We start from the raw sequence: 25794 nt of genomic DNA, 5'->3' as shown, positions 1-25794 counted from the left end.
CAATAAAATTGGTAGATAGTTTTATATTTTTACTCCACTTATTCGCAAGTTGTAATATAAGGGTACAGAAAATGTTGCAAATGGAGTCTGACATTGCCAGTAACCTATAATGTTATGGGCTAGCTCTACCCCCTTTCTTATACACAGGGATACATATGGCCTTCCTCCAACTATCTGGAATTTTTCCCGATTTCCAAATCATAGTAAAGAGTTCATGTAATATATGGCCCACTTTTCTGGGTTTCGCTTTAAGACAATATTCACCAGTTGGTCCGGTCCTGGGGCTCTTGAAGATTTCATACCTTTAATTATTTAATTATTTCTAATACATCCGTTCACCCAAACGGGAATATCAAATCATTCCCTGACCATTTGATCTCAATAAGAGGGACTAACTTATCCTTATTAAAATACCTAGATACTATGAACTCTTTCCAAGTCTCAATCGGAATAATATTAACATCCATATTATCTTCTATTATATATTGGCAGTATAGGTACCAAAATGTTTTGGCATCCTATGTCCTACATAGTTTAAATACTATTTGCCAATTAACATTTTGGAGATTATATTTGTATGACTTCAGCCAATTTTTAAATTTCATCCGTAGCCTATTTATATTTTGAGACCGATCTTTCTCATTCAAATATGGGTCGTGTTTTACTAACCTTATTACCCTCCAACTTCCTTCTTTTTACTTTTTGTCCATCATAGGGGTTTTTATGCTTTTCTCCTGTTTTTATATTTATTGTAATTCTACTCTCTGTCGTCTGAATCATACCTAGTAAATTATTCATCACCTGGGATCCATTCATATGTAGGATATTAAAAATCCTATTGAATTTTTTAAAATTATTATCAGTCCAACAGATCCTATTTTGATGGGTATTAGAGTGGATGTTCAATTCCGTATAGCATGTTTTTTCCAATTTAGGGCCCCTCAATGTGCAATTTAGGATTGCATGGTCACTATAGGGGGTTTGCACATGTTCAAACTCTCCCATTCTTTTCCCCAGCCTCCTATTTACAAATATGTAATCCAATCTAGAGGACATACTACCGTTGGTCCATGTATGATATGGGTGTGCCTGAACAGTCAGTTGTAGAAATTTCAAATCCCAACTGCGCGTCAAATCCATCCAAATCATAACTATAGAGGCTTGCGTCAGTATACCTCCTTTCCACTTTTCCAGCATAGAACGGGGTACTTCCATATCTCCCCCCCCCCCATCATCTCCCATTCTTCCATTCTTCCATTTTTGACATGGCAATGTCACAGTGTGAGCTAAAATCCCCTACCATCATTACCTCAGATTTGGAAGCTTCCATATACCAACCCTCCAGAGATGGCTCCACAACCGTCATAACTTCGATCAGATTCCCTCCTGCCGGTCTAGAATATAAATTAATCCACAGGTGATCCTCCTTGGTTCCTCTAGCCTCAATCACAACACATAAAACGGAGTCAGATTTACCATATTTGTCAAATAGTCTGGCTCTATCCATATGTTTCACCCCCACGCATAAACCACCAAATAGACGACCTCCGAGACCTCTATTAGCTGGGTTTGTTAAGATATTATATCCATCCAGAAGGATAGTGCCTAGGACCCAGGTTTCCTGAATGGCGAAGATGTCACAGCTTTTTAACCCATTTATACTTTCTTGCTGCAATATAGATGGAAAGCCTCTGCTGTTCCAAGAAAATACAGTTCTGGAATTACTCTCTCCCTCATTTCAACCATCTATTACTTAATTTTCATCAGGCGTCCATTTATCTATTTGAGTATGTTCTCTACTAGGGCCTTTCCTACTTCTAAGTTGCTCTTGATGTGACTTATTTGACCGATTATCCATTTCAACGCTATTACAAATAATGAACTCATACTCATTTCCCAACACAGCTCTATTTTGTGATCTCTAATTAATTCACCAATAACCGCTGTACCAAATTGTACAATAGACCAGTTCTCCCAGCTGCCAACCTTAGGTAAAATGACTATCTATATCTGAATGGTTTACACACTGTAATTTGGTAACTTGGTTAAATTGTTTAAGTAGCCAGTCCCAATTCAAAAAAGGGCTGGCTTATTGAGGAGATTTTACTATTATCTTTAAACTATTACCACTCCTCATTCCATTATTTTTAAATGTCCCCAGATGTCCCTCTCCCCCCTTTACTATCCCACTTAAATTGCTGCTCATTGCCAGCCTTTCCCTCTCTTTTCTATATGTCGCCTTCTCCCTAGCATTCAAATTCTTACTATCCCAATTATAATTTATATCTAAATATCTAATTCCTTTATCTACGTCAATGGGTAGTACCATATTAATTTCAGTATCCACTATTGTCCTTTCTACATTAGCAATGTTAGGAGTTGCACCTGTATTACATTCTATTAAATTCCTTTTATTTCCAGTCTTGCTACCTTTTCTCCTAGCCATTCAACTATTCGTTCAAATCTCCATCTATTTTCTTAATTGGTTGTTCTCCCAGATGTAATTCATACCTGTTAGTTACTTCAATACATTCAATATCCTCTACTACCGTATTTGCTAATGCTACACTATTCCTTTGACTAATTCTTTTTTTTTTTTTTAACTTTTCCACATTCTTCTTTTCTCAACACTCTTATCATTTCTATTACGATGGGTCCTCCGTTTCTGTCCTTGAGATAATTCTATTACTTCTTCTCCTTCTGGGTCTATAAATTCTACATTTACCAAGCCATTTATTTTGTCCTGCGAGTTGCTCAGTTCTATCCCTACCTCCATTGCAACAGCCTGTTCTTTATCTACTAAGTTTAAATCATCTCTCATCCATTCTTCAGATATCTCATGTACCTCTTCGATGGCATTAGTATTATTGTTTCCAATTGGCTGGTTTTTCAATTTAATATTTTCATATATAATAGATACAAGATTTTTCATAGACAGTTGTTCCTTCATCACTTGCGTACAGATACCCAGAAACATATCCACTGTTGTAGTCAGTGTATCTATTTTCTCTTTAATACACAGTGAACTATCAATTTCAGATGGTGCCTCCGACCAGGAATCATTTTCATCCTCATTATACATTGTCATTTCTTGTGCCAATCTCTCCAAATTTGGAGTTGCAGATAAATTCATACCAATGATATTATTAATTTCCCCTAAATTACCAATGCTATTTTGCAGTGATGGGTTAGGTGGCTCTACTCCCGACCCTATAACCTGTTCTCAAAGATCATGTTGTGAATTGGTCAGGTCTCCTCCTTGCATATATTGGGGATTATTTCCAGACAAGACCCCCATTGAATGTCTTCTATAATCCTTACATAAATTTAAAAGCAAATTATTATCAACAATAAAATTAGATTCCGAGTGTTGAGCCGTTTCCTCAATAATATTGTTCTCCCCCTGTTTTTTTGATGGTAAGGAAATCAGAGATCTTGGATTGCTCTAATCCCATTGTTTTTTTCTTATTCACCTTAGACATGATGTCTATATAAACATCCATGGTTTTCTTTTCCTTACTGGGAGTAGATCCTTTTTTCCCCTTTATTATTTTTGATTTTATTATTTTTCTGAGATCTCAATTTTGGTGCCATATTCCAAAAAGTAGCTCTATAATAGCTCTATAATAGTGCAATATAAATGCTTATACAATGCTTTATATATCAATGTCCAATAAATACTCCAAACCGAGCAGTTAAAAAAGAACATTAAAACCTACAAATAATACCTATAGTCCTCTATATTAGAGTTAATGACTTATCCAGACATTCTAAGGTTATTCAAATTGCAATTTTCCATACAGAATACAAAACATACATTAAACACAATTATCAGCAATCCGGATTTAACTTCTTCCGTATTGTTTACCACTCTACTAATCGCCACTCTATGAGGAGAGAAAATTAGCAACCTCCGGTTTAAATAAATACTATAATAACCAGAGATGCGATATGTTTACTTCCGGGAAAACAATAATGTAGCTATTTGTCCAAGAAGCTGTCCCACGTGTTCAAAATCCAAACACTAATAGTTAAACGGCAGGGTTAGGTACGCCCGACAGCTCGAGGAGCTGCCACAGTCTGACTCTCCCCCCTGCCCCGACACTCAAGTCTGCTATTAAAGTACAATGATGACAATTTACAGTAAAGCAGTTCATCTCCATCCTGGAAGGCAGACTCTGCGCCCTTGACTCCTCTGCGGGCTTAACGCCCCAAGGGTGCTGGCTCCAGTAATTTATCCACAACTTCCTGGTGAGCATTTGCTCTGCCCTTAAAGCCACAGGATCAGCAATTACGGCTTAATTCTCTTGCGGACAAACAGTCTACTTTTCTGAAAGAGACACTGAAAAACAATACAGTATAACTGTATTAATCCTGAAACAGAATAAGTGACATACTTTACTACAGAGTGGATTTTACTTACCTGGAATTGCATACTGCTATTCTACAAATCTTTTACACTGGTTTACTTACTAGAAATATTATATTGGTTTTAATACTGTGTTTTTGGTTTATGATAGTACTTATCTTTCTGAAGAATTCTCTCTGCCTGTGTATATATAAAATAAACCTTTTTTACATAGATCAGTGTAGTGTTTCTTTGAGCCATATGTATGCTACAAGTTCTTTGTACCTTCCTACAATCCTCTCTCCCTCCTAAGATAAGCCTGGCTGCTCTGCCATTGCTAACCTTACCTTGATGTGGTACAGGCCTATACAAAGAGTTGCAGTTCTGTATTGCCCAAAGGATAGTCTTATAAAGTCTTACTTGGGTGGAGTTTAGAAATACTGCCCCTAACACCCTCCTACCCCCCGTCAACCCTGGTGATATCTGAAATTAAATAAAACTATATATATATATATATATATATATATATATATATATATATATATATATATATTTTTTTTTTTAATAGTAACAAGGCCTTGTAAACATTGTAAATCAATTAAACAAGTAAAAAAAAAAAGTATTTATGGAATGGTAAGAGAAAGTGCCATTTGCACTGTATTCTCCAGTTTTCTGTGCTGCCTTGTCACGTGGTATGGCATCTGGCTAAGTTATAACCGTAGGTAGCATATGTTGTAGAAATTGGATTACCCTCCTCATGACTGCCAAGGACAATGTATAACAAAAATCAAATCCACATTTAACACATTACCTGCAGGTCCGACTCCACCAAGAAAATGCCCAGCGCGATGACTGCATCCCTGCGACGCTCATCCAATTGGAAAATGCCATGGAAATCGACTGGACACATACACAGCAGCTTCTGAACCTGCAAGGGGGCAGAAAGAATAATAGATATGAGAAACACAAGCAGTCTTAGGGGTTCACTCACATAATGTTTAGGGCACAAACAGTTCAGCTTCTTTAGCCCTCAGCTGTGGCCTGGGGAATTTATTTCCAGTTTTTGGATCTGGGTGGTGAAACAAAGGGATTATAGTTATACACAATCAGCAAAGACACATTTGATAAAGAGGAGCTAGCAATCCCATAATGGAAGCATCTGGGATTTAGGAGTTGCCAGCACGCTGTTGTATCTCAGCCTTGGTTCTGCAGCTGGGTAGATTTGCCAATCTTTTCTGTCAAATGTGAAACCTACTCCAAGCAGCACAGTCAGAGTTCTGAGTCTCTTAGTTGGCTGGGAGGATGAGGTATTGCTGAGGTTGTTGGCTAATAAAATCCTTTCACAGAGATCGTGTACTAGTTCTGATAAAATAGCGAAAGGGGGGAAAGAAGTAACTTGGGAACAGATTATGCATAGCCAGGTTTGTCAATGCATATAGTAAGAAAGGAGCCTCCCGGAAGACCTAGGATTCAGAACACTCAGTGTAAGCTACAATGAAAGAACTCCAACAACACTGATGGCAGTGATCCCCAAATATCACAGCTAGGTGGTAGCATTCATTTAAAAGTAGCAGGTGAAACATAGCTAATAACATGGAACACATCTTAGAAAACACAGTGATGGGAACCACCAACAGCCCAGTTTTCGAGTAGGATGCGTCTTGGCCCCATTTTTTCTTTTTTTGGCAAGATCAGATTTTAATAGCATTTTGTAACATAGCATTGGACAATGTATGGCCAAGAAAATATGTAACGGCTCATTAACACTCCTAACTGCCCCCTGTATGCTTTTACCCCCCCCCCTCTTCACCCTTCTCCCTCCGTCTAGCACACAGCACATACACATATAACTATGTGAGGTTTGAGGCAGTATCCACCATGTATCATTCCTTTACTTTGATAAATTACCATATTTAGCGAAAAAAGGTAACCACATTTCTCCAATCTTAACCCTTGACTCTTTAAGAACATGCGTCATGTATTTAATTTCATATATTCCCCCGACGTTCCTCAGCCATTCATCCTCTGATGGAACCTTTTCTCGTTTCCAAAATTGCACCACACAGCACCTGGCCACCACCATCATGGTGCGGGTCATGTGATTTCCCTGGTCTTCCCCATCATTTGTATGCCAAACCCCAAAACAGGAGGCCCCATGGTGACAGTTCTCTTGAAATCCCATCAATCCCCTTGATCCATGAGAGGACCTCCCCCCAGTAGATGCGTTTATGGGTATATCCCCACCACATGTAGTAATCGGCGCCTGGATACCGGCATCTCCAAAACTGCGAGTCTGCGTCCGGATACATCTTAGCCAATAGGGCCGGTGGGTGGTGTCAGCGGTGTATGATCTTAATTGCCTGCATCCTATATTGTGGGGATGCGGAGGATTGTGTAACCCTTCTGCACATGGTGAGCCCTAGGTCATCCGTTATTTCCCTTTGCAAGTCTTTAGTCCATCGTTCCCTAGCCACCAGGCCTTGGAGGGTTATGTCCTCCGCAGCACCTTATAAAAGGCACGCTATGCGGCCCTTTGTGTCCCTGTTTTGTATGAGTGCTGATTCCAAAGGGGTGAGATCTCTACGCAAATTGTTCCCCTATCATGAGTCATTGAGAGCTCCCTTCAACTGCAAATAGCGGAAAGGGGAGAGTCGGCCAATTTGCAGAAGGTCCTCCAGTTTCCCCATAGAGAAGATACTGCCCCTTGTCCCACATCTGCCCCACTCTGCTAAGGCCCGCCTCATAAAATTTTTGGAACTGCAGGGGTTCCGTAATCAAGCTTCTCAAAGGGGGGGGGCCCAGATGCAGCTCAGTGGGGAGGGCCAGGTCATGACCCACCTCATGCTGTTCCCTTCTTTCCAGGTCATCCACAACACCTCTAGAATGGTATTCAGCAGGATCCTACGTGGGATCTCTCTTTAGGGTACCCATAGCCATTCCTCCAGGGAGACTGGGTCAAAGATCAAATTATACATGGCCACCCATTGCTTCTCCGAGTGCGGCTCTAGATGGTCCATAAGTATACGAAGCTGGGCCACTTTATAATAGGCTTCCAGGTCCCTCGACATTATAGTACTCACAAACGCTCTTCTGGGTGTTTTACGGGCCCACAAAAATGGCAGGAATCTTCATTTGACCGTCTCTATAAAGTGTACAGGACTATTACTGGAGCGCCAGGAACAAAAATTGAAATTTAGGGAGGATTGTCATCTTCAAAAAGTTCAGTCTGGCCATCCATGAAAGGTTAAGCCTGGACCAGCGTTCTAGGGCTGTCTTAACCTTTTCCCACACGAGATGATTGTTTTTGCTGAACATGTTGCCAAGGTCCCTCGGTAGTGAAATCCATCTCCCCAGACACTGAAACCCAGCCACCTCCCGTAGGCTCCGTTCTGGTCCCTCCCTGGCCCAATCGGGTACCACTGATTTGCTGCGATTTACCCTGAACCCAGGTAGCTGTCCATACGCCTCCAACCTTTCTAGCAATATCGAAAGGGAAAATTGGGGTTGTGTGATGTATAAAAGAGCATTGTCTGCAAAAAGGCTGAGTTTATATTCCACCTCTCCCACCCTGACTCCTCGGATGTGGCCCTGCGTCCTCACATCTATCGCCCAAGGCTCCATTACCAGGGCGTATAGGAGAGGCGACATGGGGCAACCCTGACGGGTTCCCCTTCCTAGCCTAAAAGGCTGTGACTCCTCCCCAATCACTGCCACCCTCGCCCGAGGCCACGAGTATAGGGCGATACCCAGCTCGCCTATCTCTCACTAGTTCCCACCTCTGCCAAGCCCCCGCAAGAATGACCAGCTCACCCGGTCAAAAGCCTTTTTTGACGTTGAGCGATATTAACGCTCCTTGTTTTCTGGCCGCTGGGATCACATGGGTCTGAAATATCCTCTTCCTCTGAAGAAAACTTTCTCCTCCTCACCTTTAGCTTTACACTTGAGGTCGATCTTCTTCCTTCCTTTCAGACCGGGCTTCTCCTTTTTTTTGTGAAGATAGGGGCGGCCACGGAAGGACGCCACAGTGCAACTGAATTAGCGGACGGTGGTCGATCCCACCGTGACCGCTGGGAATGGGGAAAAAGCCAGAGGCACAAAAAACCCCAAGAAGGATGCGAGATGGCAGAAGACTAGAACTGCACCCAACGGAAGGTAAGCTGGACAGAAGCTATACGAGGGCAATGGAATTCTCACTGAAAGGCCAACAAAAGGTCTGGGAATAAACTCTGAAAGTGACAGAAGAAAAGAGGGAGAGCGGTAAGGAACAGAAGACGGGGAAAAAACTAATGCACAACATGAGTAAGAAAGCAGTCGACAGGTAAGCGAGCAGTAGAACGGAATGGAGAGGGAGGAGCCACACGGCGGGCGTAGGAGAGAGGAGTGGAAGGAAAGTTGCAAGGAAACAAATAGAGCAGAGGAATAACAGGTAAGCAGGCGGAAACCGCAAGGAGAAATGATACGAAGTGGTACAACACAAGAGGAAACCCATAAAGTTGCAACGCGTCCCGTCACCCGGAAGTAGCTGGTAATAAACTACCGGTGACTGACGCAAAACAAAGAACTAGACCGGCAATGGACGTAGGAGAAAGTGCGATGGAACAATCAATGGCGGCCCCCTTTCCAGCGATCCCAAATGCGCCACTTGCTCCAGGGCATGACAGTATGCCCCCTCCGGAGGCACACCCCCCTGGCTTGCCTGGATGATACCGATGACGCACCACTTGGGTTCCCAGGGGTTTTCTGACCATGGATAGCCGTTCCAGTGTACAAGGTACTCAAATCTTCCCTGATGGTACCTGGAATCACATATTTGAGCAACCTCGTATTCTTCTCCTGCAGAACCAGAAGGTATAGTGACCTTCTTTGGGGTCCGTGTCCATTCATCGGCCTGGAATGACTTTAACTGGGATGAGTGAAATACGGGATGGACCCGCCGTAAACCCTCTGGAAGCTTAAGGCGTAGGGCCACGGGGTTAATCTTCTGTGTTATCTCATAGGGCCTGATGATTCCGGGGGATAGCTTAGAGGGGTGTACCCATCTGGGTAGATATTTGGTGGAGAGCATAACCTTGGTTCCAACTTCCCAACCCGGGACTGGTCTGCAGTGTTTGTCGGCCTGGATTTTGTTACAGTCAGCAGCCTCCTGGAGACTTGCCTTGGCCTTGTCATGCGCCTCCTGAATGAGAGCTAAGGAAGAATCAATTGCTGGGATACCGGATGATAACCCAGGAAGGGGTAGAATGGAGCGTGGATGGTAACCAAAAGTGCAGTAGAATGGACTTATCCCTAGGGCTGAGTGAATGGTGTTATCGTAAGAAAATTCGGCAGTGGGTAAAGGTGCCACCCAGTTGTCTTGCTGTGTATTGATGAAGCAACAGAGATATTGTTCAAGGGTGCCATTGAGGTGTTCTGTTTGCCCATTGGATTGGTGGTGGAAGCCGGATGACAGAGCCCTTTTTATACCCAGCCTTTTGCAAAAAGCCTTCCAAAAGCGAGAAGTAAATTGACAGCCACGGTCGGAAACAATCTTGGTAGGGATACCGTGGAGACGGAACACATCTTTTAAGAACACTTCTGCCATCTCGGTTGCGGTGGGTACTCCCGGTAAGGGGGAAAAGTGAGCCAACTTAGACAAGGAGTCTACCACCACCATTATGCAAGTGCAGCCTTGAGATTTCGGTAAGTCAACAATGAAATCAGTGGAGATCGTATCCCAGGGGCCTGAAGGTACTGAACTAGGCTCTAACAGTCCCAAAAGGTTTTTGAGTCAGGTTCTTATTGCAAAGACAAATGGTACAGGACTGAACGTATTGGGTGGTATCATTCTTCATGTTTGGCCAATAGAAATACCGTTGGAGGAAATCCAGTGTACCTTCATACCCTCTATGTCCGGCGATTCTAGAGTCGTGACACCAGAAAAACGCGATCTTCCTCAAAGATCACGTGGGTAGGTACAATTTCCCCATCTACTGTGTAGAGTCCATCATTGATGTTATAATGCATGTTCTTGGGGTGTCTTTCTACTTCAAATGTTCCACATGATGCTTCTCTGACTTACTGTAAGAAGGTGGAGAGTACACCGATCTTCTTGGTCTGGGGAAACATAAGATCCTTTGTCGGTTCTGTGTCTGAGATGAAGTCGCAGCGTCGAGAGGGGGCATCAGCCAGGAGGTTTTGAGCACCAGGTATGTAGGAGATGTTAAAATGAAACTCAGCGAAGAAGTAGGCCCATCTCGCCTGGCGGGTATTATAACACTCAAACTGTCTCAGGATCTGTAGGTTTTTATGATCCGTATGGATGGTGAAAGGATATTCTCCTCCCTGGAGTAGATGACGCCATTCCAGACAGGCCAGTTTCATGGCCAAAAGCTCCCGTTCAATAACGGAATAGTTCTTTTGGCTAGCGTTGAGTGTTTTAGAAAAATAGGAAATGGGATCTTCCTTGTCCTGGTGTTTCTGTAATAATACTGCCCCTACTGCCACAGAGGATGCGTCGGTTTCCAAAATGAAGGGAAGACTGATCAAGCTGACGTAACATTGGTGCCGAACAAAAGGACTGCTTGAGGTGACTGTTTTTGGAGTCCTGTGACCAACTAAAAGGAACTGAGGACTTCTTGAGGAGAGTCGTGATGGGCAAAACCATTTGTGAGAAATTGGGAATGAATTTCCGGTAGAGGTTCGCAAGTCCGAGAAACCTTTGAACCTCTTTGACAGTCTTCGGGGAAAGGCCATTCCAGAATGGAGAAGACTTTCTGGGGGTCCATTGAGACGCCAACATCGGACAAGATAAAGTCCAAGAAGGGATGGATGAAGCAGAAAAGACACACTTGTTGAGTTTGACGGAGAGGTGATTCTCTTGTAACCTCCGGAAGACTTCCTGGCGTGCTTTTCATGTTTTTGAGTTTGAGAGAAGACCAAAATGTCATCCAAGTAGATGATGGTTTTTTGACACATTAAGTCCGAAAAGAGACGATCCATAAATCATTGAAATATTGAAGGGGCATTGACTAGTCTAAAGGGCATTACTTGGTATTCGTAGAGCCCAAATGAGGTACGGAAGGCCATCTTCCATTCGTCACCCTTCTTGACTCTGAGCAGGTGGTAGGCATTCCGTAGGTCTAATTTTGTAAATACCGTGGAACCTTGAACAGCTTGAATTATTTTGGATATGAGCGGCATGGGATACCAACCCTTGATGGTCACTTTATTTAAGCCCCGGTAATCAATACAGGGTCGTAATTCCTGGGACACCCTTTTGGGAATGAAAAATAGCGATGCTCCCGCCGGGGATTTGGATGATTGAATCAACTTGTTGGAGAGATTATTATCCAGGTACTCTCTAAGGTATTTCTTCTCTTCCAATGACAGGGGATACATACCACCAAAGGGTACTAGAGCTCCAGGAGTCAGTTCAATACTGCAATCTTCTGCCCGATGTGGTGGCAACTATAGAGGAATCTTTTCCGTAACCACTTCCACGTAGTCCCTTAGATAGCTTGGCAGCCAATGTATGCCACTCGACTCTGAGCTGCACACTGTCTTGATAGTCTCAAATTGGGGTTCTAGAAGACACCATCTTACAATAGGAGGAATGAAAGCTCAGGATATTCTTGGTCTAATTGATAGTAGGATTATGCTTCCGTAACCAGCCAATGCCGAGGATTAGAGGGAAATGAGCGGCACGGATGATGTCAAAAATGATTTTTTCCGAATGTTGTTGGATGCTCATAGTGAGTTCCTCTGTAGTATGGGTTATGAGGCCGGAACCACACCTTCTACTTTCTGCTCTTCCTTCTTGGTGATGCGGGGTAGACCCATCTTCTCCGCCCACTGTGTATCAATGAAGTTTCTGGCAGCTCCACAATCCAGTAGAGCTTGTGTCTGGATGTCGGAATCTCCTAACTTCAATGTCACAAGAATCACCATGAGACGGGAGTCTTCAGTTATCATGGAGAATGTCACCGAAAGGGTAGCATAAGGACTTTTATGAGCCCCTCAGAAGTTAGTCCTTACACTTACCGAGGGCGATCGTTTCCCGAACATCTAGGAGGTACATCAGGGCAATCTATCAACAAATGAGTGGAGGCCCCACAATATATGCATAAGCTTCCTTCTCTTCGCCTCATACACTCTTCAGGGGTAAGAGGGGCTCGGGTGGTGCCTATTTGCATCGGCTCCTCTTTGGGCTGTCGGGATGTAGGTGAGTAAGTCGGGGAAAGGGCTTCTGGGAGAGACCCCAAGTTCTTGTTCGTCGTCCTTTCAGAGCGACGTTCCGTCAGGCAGAAATCTATGCGAAGTACTACGGTCAAAAGATCTGCAAACGTCAGAGGTCGGGTTATGCGAGCAAGCTCTTCTTTCAAATCTTCTCTTAAGCCTCTGCGAAAGATGGCGTATTGCGCTGGTTCTTGCCATCCTGCCTCGGATGCAACTTGTTTGAAGGATGTAATATAGGATAACAGATCTGAGTTCCCTTGTCTTGTATCCAGGAGGTCTTCTGAAGCCAAGTACGTGCTCTCAGTTCTCAGAAACATCTGCTGAAGGAGTGTTTGAAAGCGCTGTAATCCTGAAGTACAGGGTCAGCTTGATTCACCAATGGGGTAGCCCATCCCAGGGCATTGCCAGTCATGTGGGTGATCATAAACCCAACCTTGGCATGATCAGAGGAAAAGGTATTTGCTCGAAAAGCAAAATGCAGATTACAGGTGTCAAGAAACTCCTTAACCCTTTTGGGTGAGCCGTCAAATCTCCTGAGACTAATGGTAGAGAGGGAGATCGGTTGAGGGTTGTTCCCTCTCAGTCATTCTTTGTTGAAGGGTAGCGTTGGCGCTCTTTAAAGTTCTGAACCTCCAAATTCAGATCCTGAACAGCAGCTATTAATTCTTGGACCTCTCTCCCGCTTTCTTCCTTACTTGCGATGTAGGTGCTCTTCGCTTGCTCTCTTCTGCCTGACGGGTGGGAGGGAAATGCACCACTCCCTGGGTGTGATTCTGCTTCTCCTAGCAACTACTGGCCCCAGCTTTCTTCTCCTTGTCGGGGGTGGGCCTGTGCATCACCTCATATGCTTGGCGACTGATCTGAGGCCGCCTCACTGCTTCGCCCCGGGTTGTGCCCGTCTCTCAGTTGTCCCGCTCCATTCAATGCATCAGGGCCAGCGGCATGGCTCTCCTCGTCCCCAGGCACCTTCCCGGTGTCACCCTCTTATCTGTCGGGGTCCCAATTATACTTTTTGTCGTCCAAGCGTGGTGTTCTCCGCTCAGGTGGCCATCTTCTTCTGCGCCCCCTGGTGGCCTTCCCCCCCATTGCTTTTTAAACTCCATATAAATTAATTGCTGAATGTCTTAGCCGACTTGGAGAGTGACGTCCCAAGGATAGTTAGCCAAAAGGTCTGTGCATTTATGTATGCGGACAATGCTGTTCTGATGGCTAGGACAAAGCATGTCTTTTAAAGACAGGTAAATGGATTCCATGAAAGAGAAAGGACTGGAAAATCATGTAGGAAAATCAAAGGACATGTATATCGGAAAAAGCAAACCGAGAGGGAATGCCATATCAGGAGCAGGAAAAACCTTGAATGGGTTAAATCATTCTGTTACCTAGGAGTGACACTCTCTACCGATTTGGGTTGGCCTTTGCATGTAAAGCAGCAAGTTGTTAAGGTATCCCAAACTAATGGCTCAATTTTGAGATTCAGGACAAAATTGGGTGGTTTACCCATAGATCATACCCTTCAAATCTATGCAGCAAAGTCAGTACCTTTACTGACTTCCGGTGAAGCAGCATGGGGTCATCATCAAACAAAATAAAACCAAATAGCCAAAAACTAGTTCCTCAAGAATATTATGAAGCTGCTGCAGGCCTTTCCAGAGCATTTGTTGCACAAAGAACTCAAACTGACTTATGTAGAGGATCGTATAGCAATACAACCTCTACTTTATTGGTTACGCCTGTGGGAGAGGCCCCAATTGTAATGGTGAGGGGTCTAATGGCATCGAAATTTTGTGTTGTTTCAACTTGGTTAAAATATATTATCAAATCTCTACAAGAGCTCTGGCATTTGGGTGGTGAGCTGTTGGTAGGTACCGTTGCCAAAAGGAGAGTTAATAGAAGTCTTTCTTTTAAACAGAGCAAGAATAAGGAGTGAGAGCGAATTGCAGAAGCAAAGCGTTCAATTTTATTATTGTAATCTAGCTCCCAAAACTGATAGGCCAGTATACGTCCAATGGTTTGTCAACCCAAGGAAAAGGGCATTCATTATGGCATTTAGAGCGAATCTTACGTTTGTTGGGGAGAGGGAATTTTACTCATCAGCAAATTGTACTGAGAGGAGGAGCTGTCCTTGTTGTCAAAGTGAAAGTAATGATTTACTGCATCTGCAATTTTGTTGCCCTATTTTAGCAAAACGAAGAAAGATTTACTAATTTGAGTGCGTAGGTTTAGACACACCCAACCAGCATTAAAGGAATGGTTCGGTCAAAAAATGTTGTTGCCCCTACGGGTCGGCCATGTGTTTTTAAGCCTAAGTCGCGCGATTTTAGAAAAATTTCCTATAGACCTTAGCCGAGTTTGCGTCCATTAAACGCACGCGAAAACAGGCACCAGGGAGCTGCCATTTTGTGATAATCCTATCATTTGCCCCATCGCCCTGGCTGACCTGCTTTTGCAGCACTAAATCATATCCCCCGCCCCCGAGCCTGTCATCAGCAGATGCGTACCGCCCATTTCACAACGCCAAAGCCCGTCTCGTGTCAACATTCGCTGCGCTTCAACTAATGACGTGTCGCCATGGAAATGGCAGGACGCCTCTTTCCTCAATAAGTATAAACAGACCGTTTCACAACACACAGCAGCATATTTTCGATTCCATTCCTCTCTCTGTGTTACTTTGAGTATTCTGTGACTCGTTTCTGTGCTCTGGTCAGCTACCTTCCTTTGCTTGTAGCCCGTGTGGACAGATACCAGTACCACCGCTATCAATTATTTTAGTTTGTGCAACACACAATGGATACAATAATGCCCTACATGTACGAGCCCGAGTATACCGAGGAAGAACTACTGGAAAGGGAAACACGCGAAAACGATGGGGCTTCGGACAGCAGTTGGCAGGACGAATCAACGGATGAAGACACTGGACCTAGTCGCATGGACGGTGTTTCCACCTGGTGCACATGCAATCGGTGCGAGCTAATGTCGACCGAGGAGGGGAACTGCTGCCGCTGTGAAAACTCGGGATGCGTGGCCTACATTTTGGAAGGCGAGTCACGACCGCAATGCATCACCGAGCTGCCAGACTTCAGGACAGCCTGCCTCAAGCAGTCTGTGTTGAGGATAATGATGGTGCTTATGCACGAACTTCGCGCAACTGTTCGTCCTCGTAATTCGAGTAACGAGTAAGTATGCTCTGCTTGTGATGCCACTCCTATTTCATGGTCTTCTACTATATCCAAAATTACACATACATATCATTGTAACGCATGAAAGTCGTTCAATAGTGTGCAGTGTCTACCTAGCATTTGTCCGAGCCGAATGCCATTAGTTACAAGAATTGTCATGGACAACAAACGTTTATTAAAATTATCGTGGTCATTTAAAAACAGTTTGTTTCATTCCTTTTCACAGGTGGTACAGGCTGGTGGCCTATCGTTCCTTTACATGGTGGCTTCACGGGAGGCTTGGACACCGTGTTCGAAGAGTGATACCCGCCTGTGCCGTTCGTGCCATAAGAGAAACATTCCCGAGTGACAGCGGTCAGTACAGGAGATTTTCTCTTGCTGTGCTGCAACCTGAACTGTACAATGTGTAAACTTATGTACTTTTTTGTGTCATCAAAATAAGCTACAAAATAAAACACCACATATATTTTAACAACGGTTGTTTCGATTTTTTAAATCAATCAAGTGTGTCTCCATTCAAGGATGGACGTCAGACACATGTACTCAGAATGGGTGAAGTTCAGGTCGCTGTGAAGCGGCGTGGTCACTATCTAAGCTAACCAAATATATTATCAATAATGCATGCACTAAATAACACTTGTTCAAAGTCTTTCAGTTGGTTATATAAAAGTCACACATATATCAATACTATCAATGAACATTGGATTATACAAGCCTTAGGTCAAGGGTCTTGACCACTATAATACAGTGTTTGAAGTGTGGGTCTGTGCTCACACAAGAATCTCTGATATGTGGCATTTGTTATTGATAGGCAGCGATATACTGCAGTAGGGGTCTAATGTTAGTTGAGGATCTGCTAGGTGGCCATCATGGCGTGGTCAGTGGTCTGGCACATGAAGAGAATACCTTGCAGGGACACAGGGTCAGAATGGCAGTTACTTTCCAAGCGAGGGTGCGTGGGCAAGGACACGTTTGTGGAGATGAACGAGCCATGTGCATGGTTCAAGCCGGTTCACATGCAGGACCGTGATCTCAGAGAGTGACGTGTTACATGTATTAGCTGTTGCAAATACCTCTGGAGTTTTCCACTCAGAGTGGGAACGAGGCTGTGGGCCATGTGCTCTGCGCGCTGTACTATCGCAGTGAGGCCTGGTCACCAAAATGGAGTGGAAAGGGGGTACAAAAATGGATGCCCCGTGTCCTTTAACATCGCATAAGGGCAAGGGACGGGCGCAAACGGCCAAGATGCCGAACAGCATGTACACTTCAAAATCGCTCACATGGCCTCCTCAGAACCTGTGTCTCCAGGCAGGCCTCCCCTGAGGCAGGCCGCCCCCCTGCAATCCACATAATACCACGACATACACACGTCATTCATTCATTCACAAACACACCCCTGTTTCTAATACTTTATAAACCACTTGATATGTCTCATGAGAACATCTTTGTGCTTTGCAAGTCAACTCCTGAACCTTCTACCTGAGAAGCACTGAGATCTATGCTAATCTGCTCGTCGCCGTGCTATCTGTGACCGCTTCGAGCAAACTCGTCAGTGTGCTACCTGTGGCCATCTACCTGTTCTCCTGCAACATACCGCTCGGCCTGCTGAATCCAACGGTTTGTTGGTCAAGGTAAGGCCATGTATCCTAGTCATATTTCGGTCATTTTTACATTTCAATCTATTTGGTATTACAGTACCCAATAGATTGGTCTCATTGCTATTGACTTGAGTTTCAATTGTTATGCTATCAATAGATCCATTTATTTTCATCTGTGTCAATTGTCATCAAATTGCATCCATCGGGGGTCCAGTCTATAATGTAAGCATGGTTCCTTTTGGTGCAAGACAAAACAGACATTTCTGTAACTTATGCAAATACTAAGCCGCACATGATGAACTGGTATAGTTCTGGCGACCAAAACAAACCTTGCATTGAGCATGGTATGGTTCATTTACTTTTTTATGACATTTTTATTCATCAAGATTTTGTAATAATCTTGATATTTACTTTTCAGAATTTTCAACAATGCCTGCCTGTTCGATTAGCGGTTGCCCTTCGAAGACCCATGCTAAATCTGAAGGCACTACAATGCATGTATTCCCGAAAACTGTTGATCGAATAAGAGAATGGGTCAGACATTGCGGATATCCACTGGATGAGCTGGAAAGTAGAGTCCAACAAGTCTTTGAGGACAAGAGGGGTAATCGATACCGCATCTGCAGCCGGCACTTTCCCTCGAACATGTACACCACATCTTGGGTAACAAAGAAGAACGAACGGCGATCGACACGAAAATTGCTCGCAAACGCTATTCCCACTCTATTCATCCACAATCCGCCACTGGTGAGTCAAGTGTCCGTTTTTAGCTTTAGGCCTTGCAGTAGTGTGTAGGTAGCCGAATGGATTCATTGATATTTTAGGTGTTGTTTCCAATTTGTAATACTTTCGACATTGATAGGATTGTATAGCTTTTTGAATAATGACATTTATCAATATATTATTTTTAGATTTCATAACCCACAAACAGAAATCTATATATGGGCACAGGGAACTGTGTTATATTGCGCATTAGTCAAGTATTCTGTCTCCTTACATGGCAATTTTAAATATTGGCATTTCATTATCAAACAATAAATTTACTTTTACAACTTCTTGACTACCCCTTGAATCTGAAGCAAGAACATTCTACTTCCATCACGTGCTCGCAGTTATCAACCACTTCTAGCGCGTATCAGGTAATCATACTTGGCTATTCTGCTACAGACTTGTTTTATGCATGTCAAGTAATAGTTTGTATGTATCGTGTGATTATTTTACCAATTGTTTGGTTAGTGCTTTCCAATTGATATACACCTTAGTTGTCGTCCCCTGGTGTTTGTTTTCAGTTATAATTAGTGTTATCCACACTAATGCAAGTACTGTCTTTCAGGGAGATGCTGAAGCGTCCACCACATTGACAACAGCCCTAGATGTTATTCAGCAGCCCGAGGTATGGATATTGACAGCTCCATCGAGCGTGATCATATAACGTGATTCCATTTGCTATACTTTCTTCCCTATTAACGCAAGTACTGTGTTTCAGGGAGATGGAGCTTCCACTACAATCACAAGATCACATTTAGATGATGCAGTTGTAAAGACATCGGAGAAATAAGTCCATTAAATCTGATCATTTTTAAATATTCCTTGATTCTTTTAGATAATGCAACATTTGTGGTTATCTCTTTATATGTACCTGTGCCGTCGACCCCAAGTGTGTGTTATGTTTACGATATTGAAAACCATACTAACGCAAGTACTGTGTTTCAGGGAGTTGCTGATGCCTCCTCTTCAATACAATCATTAGTGGCAGTCCATGTAGAGTCTGAGGTATGTATACTGACATCTCCATCGAACCTGGTCATCAGAGCTCGAATACTTGTCGTTTGATTGTGGTACACAATGTTTAAATCCTGTTTGGCTATTGAGATGTACATGTGTGTTCGTCCTCACGTGCGTTTTACGCTAATAATATTTTGATACACAGTAATGAAAATACTATGTTTCAGGGAGTCGATGGAGCCTCATTCCGTGCTGTCTATGCGGATACAGAAAATATAGTCGTCGCAGCGCAAGAGGAAGGGGAGACATGCGGATACGTATCGGAGCAACAGCGTGCAGATGTTGAAGGTCGAGTCAAAAAAGTTGCAAAGAAAAGAAACAAAAATAAGGTTAGTTACAAACAGTTCATAACTTTAGAAAAAATGTTGTGATGGGGACTATTTTATGTTTTTTTTCCAGTCAATTGTACTATACTTTATCTTGTGTTAAAACTGAACATCCCTTTTCCAATCTGTCCTCTAGTTACCCGTGGGTCTACGAACTATACATACACAGACAGTGAAGAGAATGAGAGATGTTGCTTGCCAGACCATTTACACTATGGAGGAACTACTAATTCAGACGCGGCGTGTTGAGACTCGGGATGCTCATGTCCAATGGCCAGAACATGAAATGAATATGTCCGGAGAATCCAGCAAAGTTTTATTGGACCATTGCTACAGTACGACCGCACCGCCGCAACAACATGATACTGGAAGTATTGAAGATAGCTCTGAAGTAGTCGCAAATCAATTCACACAATCTACACCCGCCAAAAAATTGCCACCAAAAAAAGCTGTCGACATTGTTGTGTTCTCCCATCAATGTTGAAGTAACAGATGTTGAAATGACAGAGAATGAACCAGCAGCAGCATTCACTGACGCATCACAACTTGATAGCAGCAATATTTCTTTCAAATGTGGTGATATGTCCTCAAAGTCACAGGTCGAATCAACTTTGACGCAGGATGACAGTCTAATGAAAGAGGGCAAATACGTAGTATTCGACAGTTGTTTGATGGATATTATAAGTATGCTGAAATGTGGGCATTCCGTCAGAGGGAAAGTATGTGGGAAGCCATTGATTAATGTGACTCGTTCAAAACAAGGCAGTAACGTCACAATACATGCCGCCTGTAGATTACATCATACTTTCTCATGGTCTGCACAACCGATGCTGGGGAAACCAGCAGGCAATCTACTGTGTGCAGCTGCATCACTTTTTAGTGGCTCCAGTTTTAGAAAGTTAGAGTCTTTCTTTCAGTTTGTGGGACTCCATTTCATTTAAAAAACACAGTACTACAAATACCAACATGATTATCTGTTTCCGGCCATTAGTGATGCTTGGAAAATTGAACAATTGTCTCTAGCAAGTACATTTGAAGGCAAACAATTCAGGCTAGCTGGCGATGGACAGTGCGACAGCCCTGGATTTTCTGCCAAGTACTACACCTACCACTTTCAGGACATGGATAGTAAGAAAATTGTGAGTACGGTGGTCGTGCAGGTAACACAATGTACACCCTCAGTGGCCATGGAGAAACTAGGATTTATAAAATCAGTGGAATATCTACAATCGAGGGGAATGCACATCGACCTCAGAGCCACGGACAGACACGTTTCAATTGCCAAGACAATGAGAGAGCAGTTCCCACATATTAAACATCAATTTGACGTATGGCATCTGGCTAAATCAATCAATAAGAAAGTCTCGGCTGCAGGGAGAAAAAAAGGTTTGGAAAGTATTTCAGAGTGGTCCCAGTCTATCAGCAACCATCTTTGGTGGAGCTCCAAAACTTGTGAAGGGTCAGTGGAAATACTACTTGAAAAATGGCGGTCACTGATGCACCACTGTACCAACGTGCACCACTGGTCAGAAAGCCTACATTTCCACCAATGTGAACACGGCCCTTTATCCCCAGTGGAGGCACGGAAGAAGAAGTGGTTGAATCCATCTTCACCGACACACAAAGCCATTGAGAAGATTGTTTTCGATAAAACTCTCAAGAGATTTGAGGGGACTGACAGAATTCTGTCACACAGGAGATTTGGAGGTGTTCCACAATATGTGCCTAAAGTACAGGCCAAAGCGCTTGCATTTCAGCATACAGGGCATGAGACATAGGACTCTACTTGCCGTCTTGGCCCATAATGAGAATCTAGGACTAAGGGTAATGTAAGGATGCCTCGCTACACTAAGGCCTTTTCAAAAAGAAGTAAGCAATGGGTGATCAAACCAGTCTATGAGGAAATGGAGTTCGACTTTGTCAAAAGCCTTATTGTTGCTGTATTAGAGAAGCACAGATATGGAATTTTGAACGTTTCTGTACAGAGCACTGATCCATTGCCACCCAACATTGCCACTGTGCCATGTCCACCCAAAGGAGAGCAGGTTGTGAAGTACAAATCGCTGTTTAAATAATTGTAATACGATTGTCTTTTTGTAAATAAATTTTATTGTACAGTGTGCATACAAAGTACGCTAACCCTAACCCCTACCATCACCATCCTGGGTGCCGAACTACCTGGGTGTCATCTTTGAATTCTCTCTCTATTCACCTCATATTGCTGACCTTGTCTATTTGTGTATATATATTTTGTTGTTGATGTAACTAATTTTCGCAATCTCTTATAAATGCTGGGCACTGTTAATCCGAGGGGAGGCTTGCGTATTGCAAATAATAAAACAAACAAAAAATAAATCTCACTTTCAAATCAACTGCTCGGGTACTTTATACTTTCACCTGACCTTCCCCAAAAAATTAAAAGTCTCAATAGTTATGGTTCTTTGGGGCTTCAAAGCTCGCAGACAACGAGGCCAAAATTGGGGCCTTAGAACGTGCCAAGCGAGCCGTTGCAGATGAGAGAGAAGCCAGTTCGCATTTGCACATTGAGGCGCACTACATAGATGGATTCGAAACTTCAAGTTCTCACAGATGGCTTTACTAGGGGATGTTGCAAAGAAAGAATGTATGCTAATTTCTAGTGAAGGTTAGCGGCTTTGATTTTCAGCTCGCGCCCTGAAGAGGCCCACAACTCGCACTGGCAGTATAAGGTTCTATTGTTTCTTGACCTTGAGAGACAGGGACCATGCAGAAAGAACTTCATTTGAAGGGGGGCTTGATGGGGTGCAATAACGTAAGAGACGATGAGGCAGAAAATTCTGAAACTAGACCGAGTTTCATATTAGTTCAGTATACGAAAAATCGTTGTCAAGAGCACAGTGGGATTTACGGACTGCATTACGCAGAGACACAATGGAAATTGCAAATATAATGTAAGTAACTCTTTACACGCTTTTATACCGGAATGAAGAATTAATGAATGGATGCATGAATAAATGAATGAATGAAGAGCTTTGAAAAGGTTTGTGGGATCGTCCTTGTAGCGGGCACATGGGCATGCAGGTCCACATTCCACACGCATGTAGACAAAAAGTCGTTTCTCATTGTGTACCAACCTCGATTTATTTAGTTAGTTTTCTCATTGATTTTAGAGCCAAACATACTCCATTGCACTATACTTGAAAGCAAATAGTTTCAGCTCAGCCGTAATAAATAAAAGGAATAATATTAATAAAGATCGGCTGGCGAGACTAATTATACATTTTATGTTTTCAAAATAGGTACATACTCCCGTTTTGCCCCTGCCACCAGTTTCAGACACCGGCAGACGGTTTCTTCAGCTGCCAGCTGCAGCTTAATGTAAACAACTGCACCATTCTGATGATCTTATGGGACGATCGCCAAGGGCCCATATGCCCTTACGCGGTACTGGCGGCTTGAAGCAACATATCAACCTTTATGCTGGCCTAGTGCCTACTTGATGGAACAGCCTTGCGGTTCAACGTGCGAGAAAAGTGCCTCTTTGAACGAAAACCAACACCCTGTGTACCATAAAGGAACAGCGCGTGACTCACGATAACATTTTAAGAATTTGCGGATAGAGATAAAAGAAAATAAATGACTTTCGGAGTTCATATGTCAATTGCTGAATATTCATATAAACATTTAATGTCAAATAAATGTACTTTACCAAATTTACTGTGTTGCTGTTTGATTTTAAAGTGCAGTTTCATATTCCGAATTGTGGCGCGCTGTGTTGTGAGCTGATCTGTGTTGGTTTCCGGGTTCTGTGTGAAGTCGCGTAGAATACAACTGGGCGCGTTTTCCTACGCAGCACAGCAACGTCACGGAGAGAGGCGGGGAATATGAATGTTTTGATAATGTCAGGCTCAGGGGCGGGGGATATGATTTAGTGCCGCAAAAGCAGGTCAGCCAGGGCGATGGGGGAAATGATAGGATTATCACAAAATGGCAGCTCCCTGGTGCCTGTTTTCGCGTGCGTTTAATGGACGAAAACTCGGGTAAGGTCCATAGGAAATTTTTCTAAAATCGAGCGACTTAGGCTTAAAAACACATGGCCGACCCGTAGGGGCAATAACAAACGTTGACCGAACCAGTCCTTTAAGGTTTTTATTCTCCGCTCCGGACCCACTGACAACAATGCATATGTATATATTGAACATGCTTTTATCCTGCGTAAGCAGTTTTTATGTTTTGATTAACGCCCCGAAGTCCATTTTATTTGTGTGGTTAACGTAGGAAAACAAAATTTTGCTCTGAAAATGTGGACTGTATCCTTATTAGGTAGCTCATAAACTATAGTGAATACAAGTCTTATGAAATAGTGGCTTAGTTTGGATGATGGAATTAGTCAGTTTGGATTGTAGTGTACCTTAACTTTGACATACCTGATGTTTTGAAGACATATTTTGTAACATTTTGACCAATTGTTTGCACTCATGTAGGCATTACCTTTTTATAGGTGCTAGCCGTAAACCTTAAAAAGTTTTTCATTATGTATTGTGAGAAACCTGAAGGTGTCTCACTTACTAGTCCCAGGGGATCTGTCATCCAGGTGGCTAGGACACAGGCATCGCTATTGGATCCAGTTCCCGGGGGTGGCAGGGAACCGGTTCAGGAGGATCACCTGGATGGGGGATCTTCAGGGAGTGGAAGTCGGACACTGATGGGTGGGACACAGTACCCTCTTCCTTATGACACCTTTTCCCCATTCGATATTTAGAAACTCTAACCCACCCCCCCTTTCCTACACAAACATTTTCAGGCACCGCGAAAGACAACAGACTAACACTAGAGCCGTTTAGCTGACAAGGTCAGGCAGAATCATGCAATTGCTGATAACTACACACACCTGATGGCCCTTTCCCTTTCCCACAGGGATAAAAGGCAGAGCACGAGAGCACACTTTGAGTGAAGCCGAACGCACAAGGAACCTGCTATTCTGGGACGGCAGTTCAAACGAAGGAGAAAGGTGGTGGAAGCCGAAAAAAGGAGTTGCCCTTGCCCTTTTCAACCCAGAGCCGCAAAACCTTCCATAAAAGAACGGTAAGTCTGGGAATTGCAGCTGGCGATTGGTAGTCAACGGTACACGAAGGCCCTCTGGCAATGATAGCCAAGGCGGGGAAAAGAGCTTGCCGCTGTTGTACTGTCCTTGACTCCAGCGGAAGAAAAGCCAATGAGTTCAGCACAGCTGGTGAGTCGGAGGAAACCGATAGTGGACCGGACTGTGTTAAGCTCAAAGTTGCTGTAGCAACATTTGTGTAAAGGAAAAGAACATAATAGGCAAAGGTCTTTTGTGAACAACCGATATACTAGGGTTAGAGGGGTCCAGCGCTGCATGGGCACTCATTCAAAAGACTCTAACGAATGCCCTGCTCCTGAACAAGGAGGATATGTTGAACCGAGAGCATTTAACTACAAAAACCCAGAGGCCCTAAGGGAGGCCGGCGTGTGAAGTCAAAGTGGTCATGCAAGGGTCAAACTAAACCCCTTCTACAGTCGAAAGTCTATGACACATTGTGAAAGTGAAGTGAACTGTGTTACTGAGGGGAACGCCGTGAAAATTGTGACAGCGTGAAACCTGCACTTTCCAAAGAATCACAGAATGATCCAGCGAGACGTAACCGCCCTTCAGAAGACTCTGTGTGAATTGGCAAGGATGGGACCCAAGTAAAGTGGTGAAGGTAACCCAGAGGGTTGTTTAAAAAGACATTGAGATTCTGGCAGAATCACACTGGTGTAAAACCCTTGACAAGTGGCAAAAAACAAACTAACCACCCACCTATACATCAACACATCAAATTTCCAAGCAAGAAGCTGAGCCCGACCTTCCTGAGAGCTCGGCTCAATCTACTAAAAACCAACAAAGTTTTGGCAATAAGAGGCAGTTCCAGCCAAAACATCCGCCGATTCTGCATCCAGAGCAATACAGTGGAAACCGTCCGGCATCTACTCCTTACCCGTTTGGGATTATCAACAAAAAGAAAGAACCACATGGGCCACCTGTTCAGGGACTCACACTGCTTAGATTAAGAATACTGGTGGAACCATTTGATGAGGAGTCTTAGCACGAAGTCAGTTATCGCAGTAGGACAATATTTGCAGAGCCTTGACTTGGATAATAAGAAGGCATCCGGGTCGTGCTAACGGATTCATGATCACATGAATGAAAAACAATAAACAAGAATGTAGCAACCACTTGTAAAAACTGGTAAATTACAGTTGAAGCAAGTATAAAAAATGTAAGAAAAATTAAGATTCCTTAATATTACAAGATGACGCTGTAAATTGAAAAGATAAGTGAATTGCATTTTGGTGACAAACGTGAA

At 43.3% G+C, this 25794-nt stretch overlaps 1 protein-coding gene across 2 annotated transcripts in view; it reads right to left on the bottom strand.

Moving 5' to 3' along the window:
• PI4KA (phosphatidylinositol 4-kinase alpha) overlaps positions 1-25794 on the bottom strand; it is a 2470135-nt gene that overhangs the window by 2400951 nt on the left and 43390 nt on the right. For both annotated transcript variants that reach the window (XM_069619956.1, XM_069619957.1), the window contains exon 2: positions 5160-5276. In XM_069619956.1, coding sequence (XP_069476057.1) covers positions 5160-5276 — 117 coding nt within the window. The remainder of the gene's footprint in view (positions 1-5159; positions 5277-25794) is intronic.

This window comes from Ambystoma mexicanum, chromosome 10 (genome assembly GCF_040938575.1).
Source record: "Ambystoma mexicanum isolate Mex_15411 chromosome 10, UKY_AmexF1_1, whole genome shotgun sequence".
NCBI classification, from domain to species: domain Eukaryota; kingdom Metazoa; phylum Chordata; class Amphibia; order Caudata; family Ambystomatidae; genus Ambystoma; species Ambystoma mexicanum.
The sequence above is the reverse complement of the archived record's forward strand: the minus strand, read 5'-3'. Positions and strand labels throughout refer to the sequence as shown.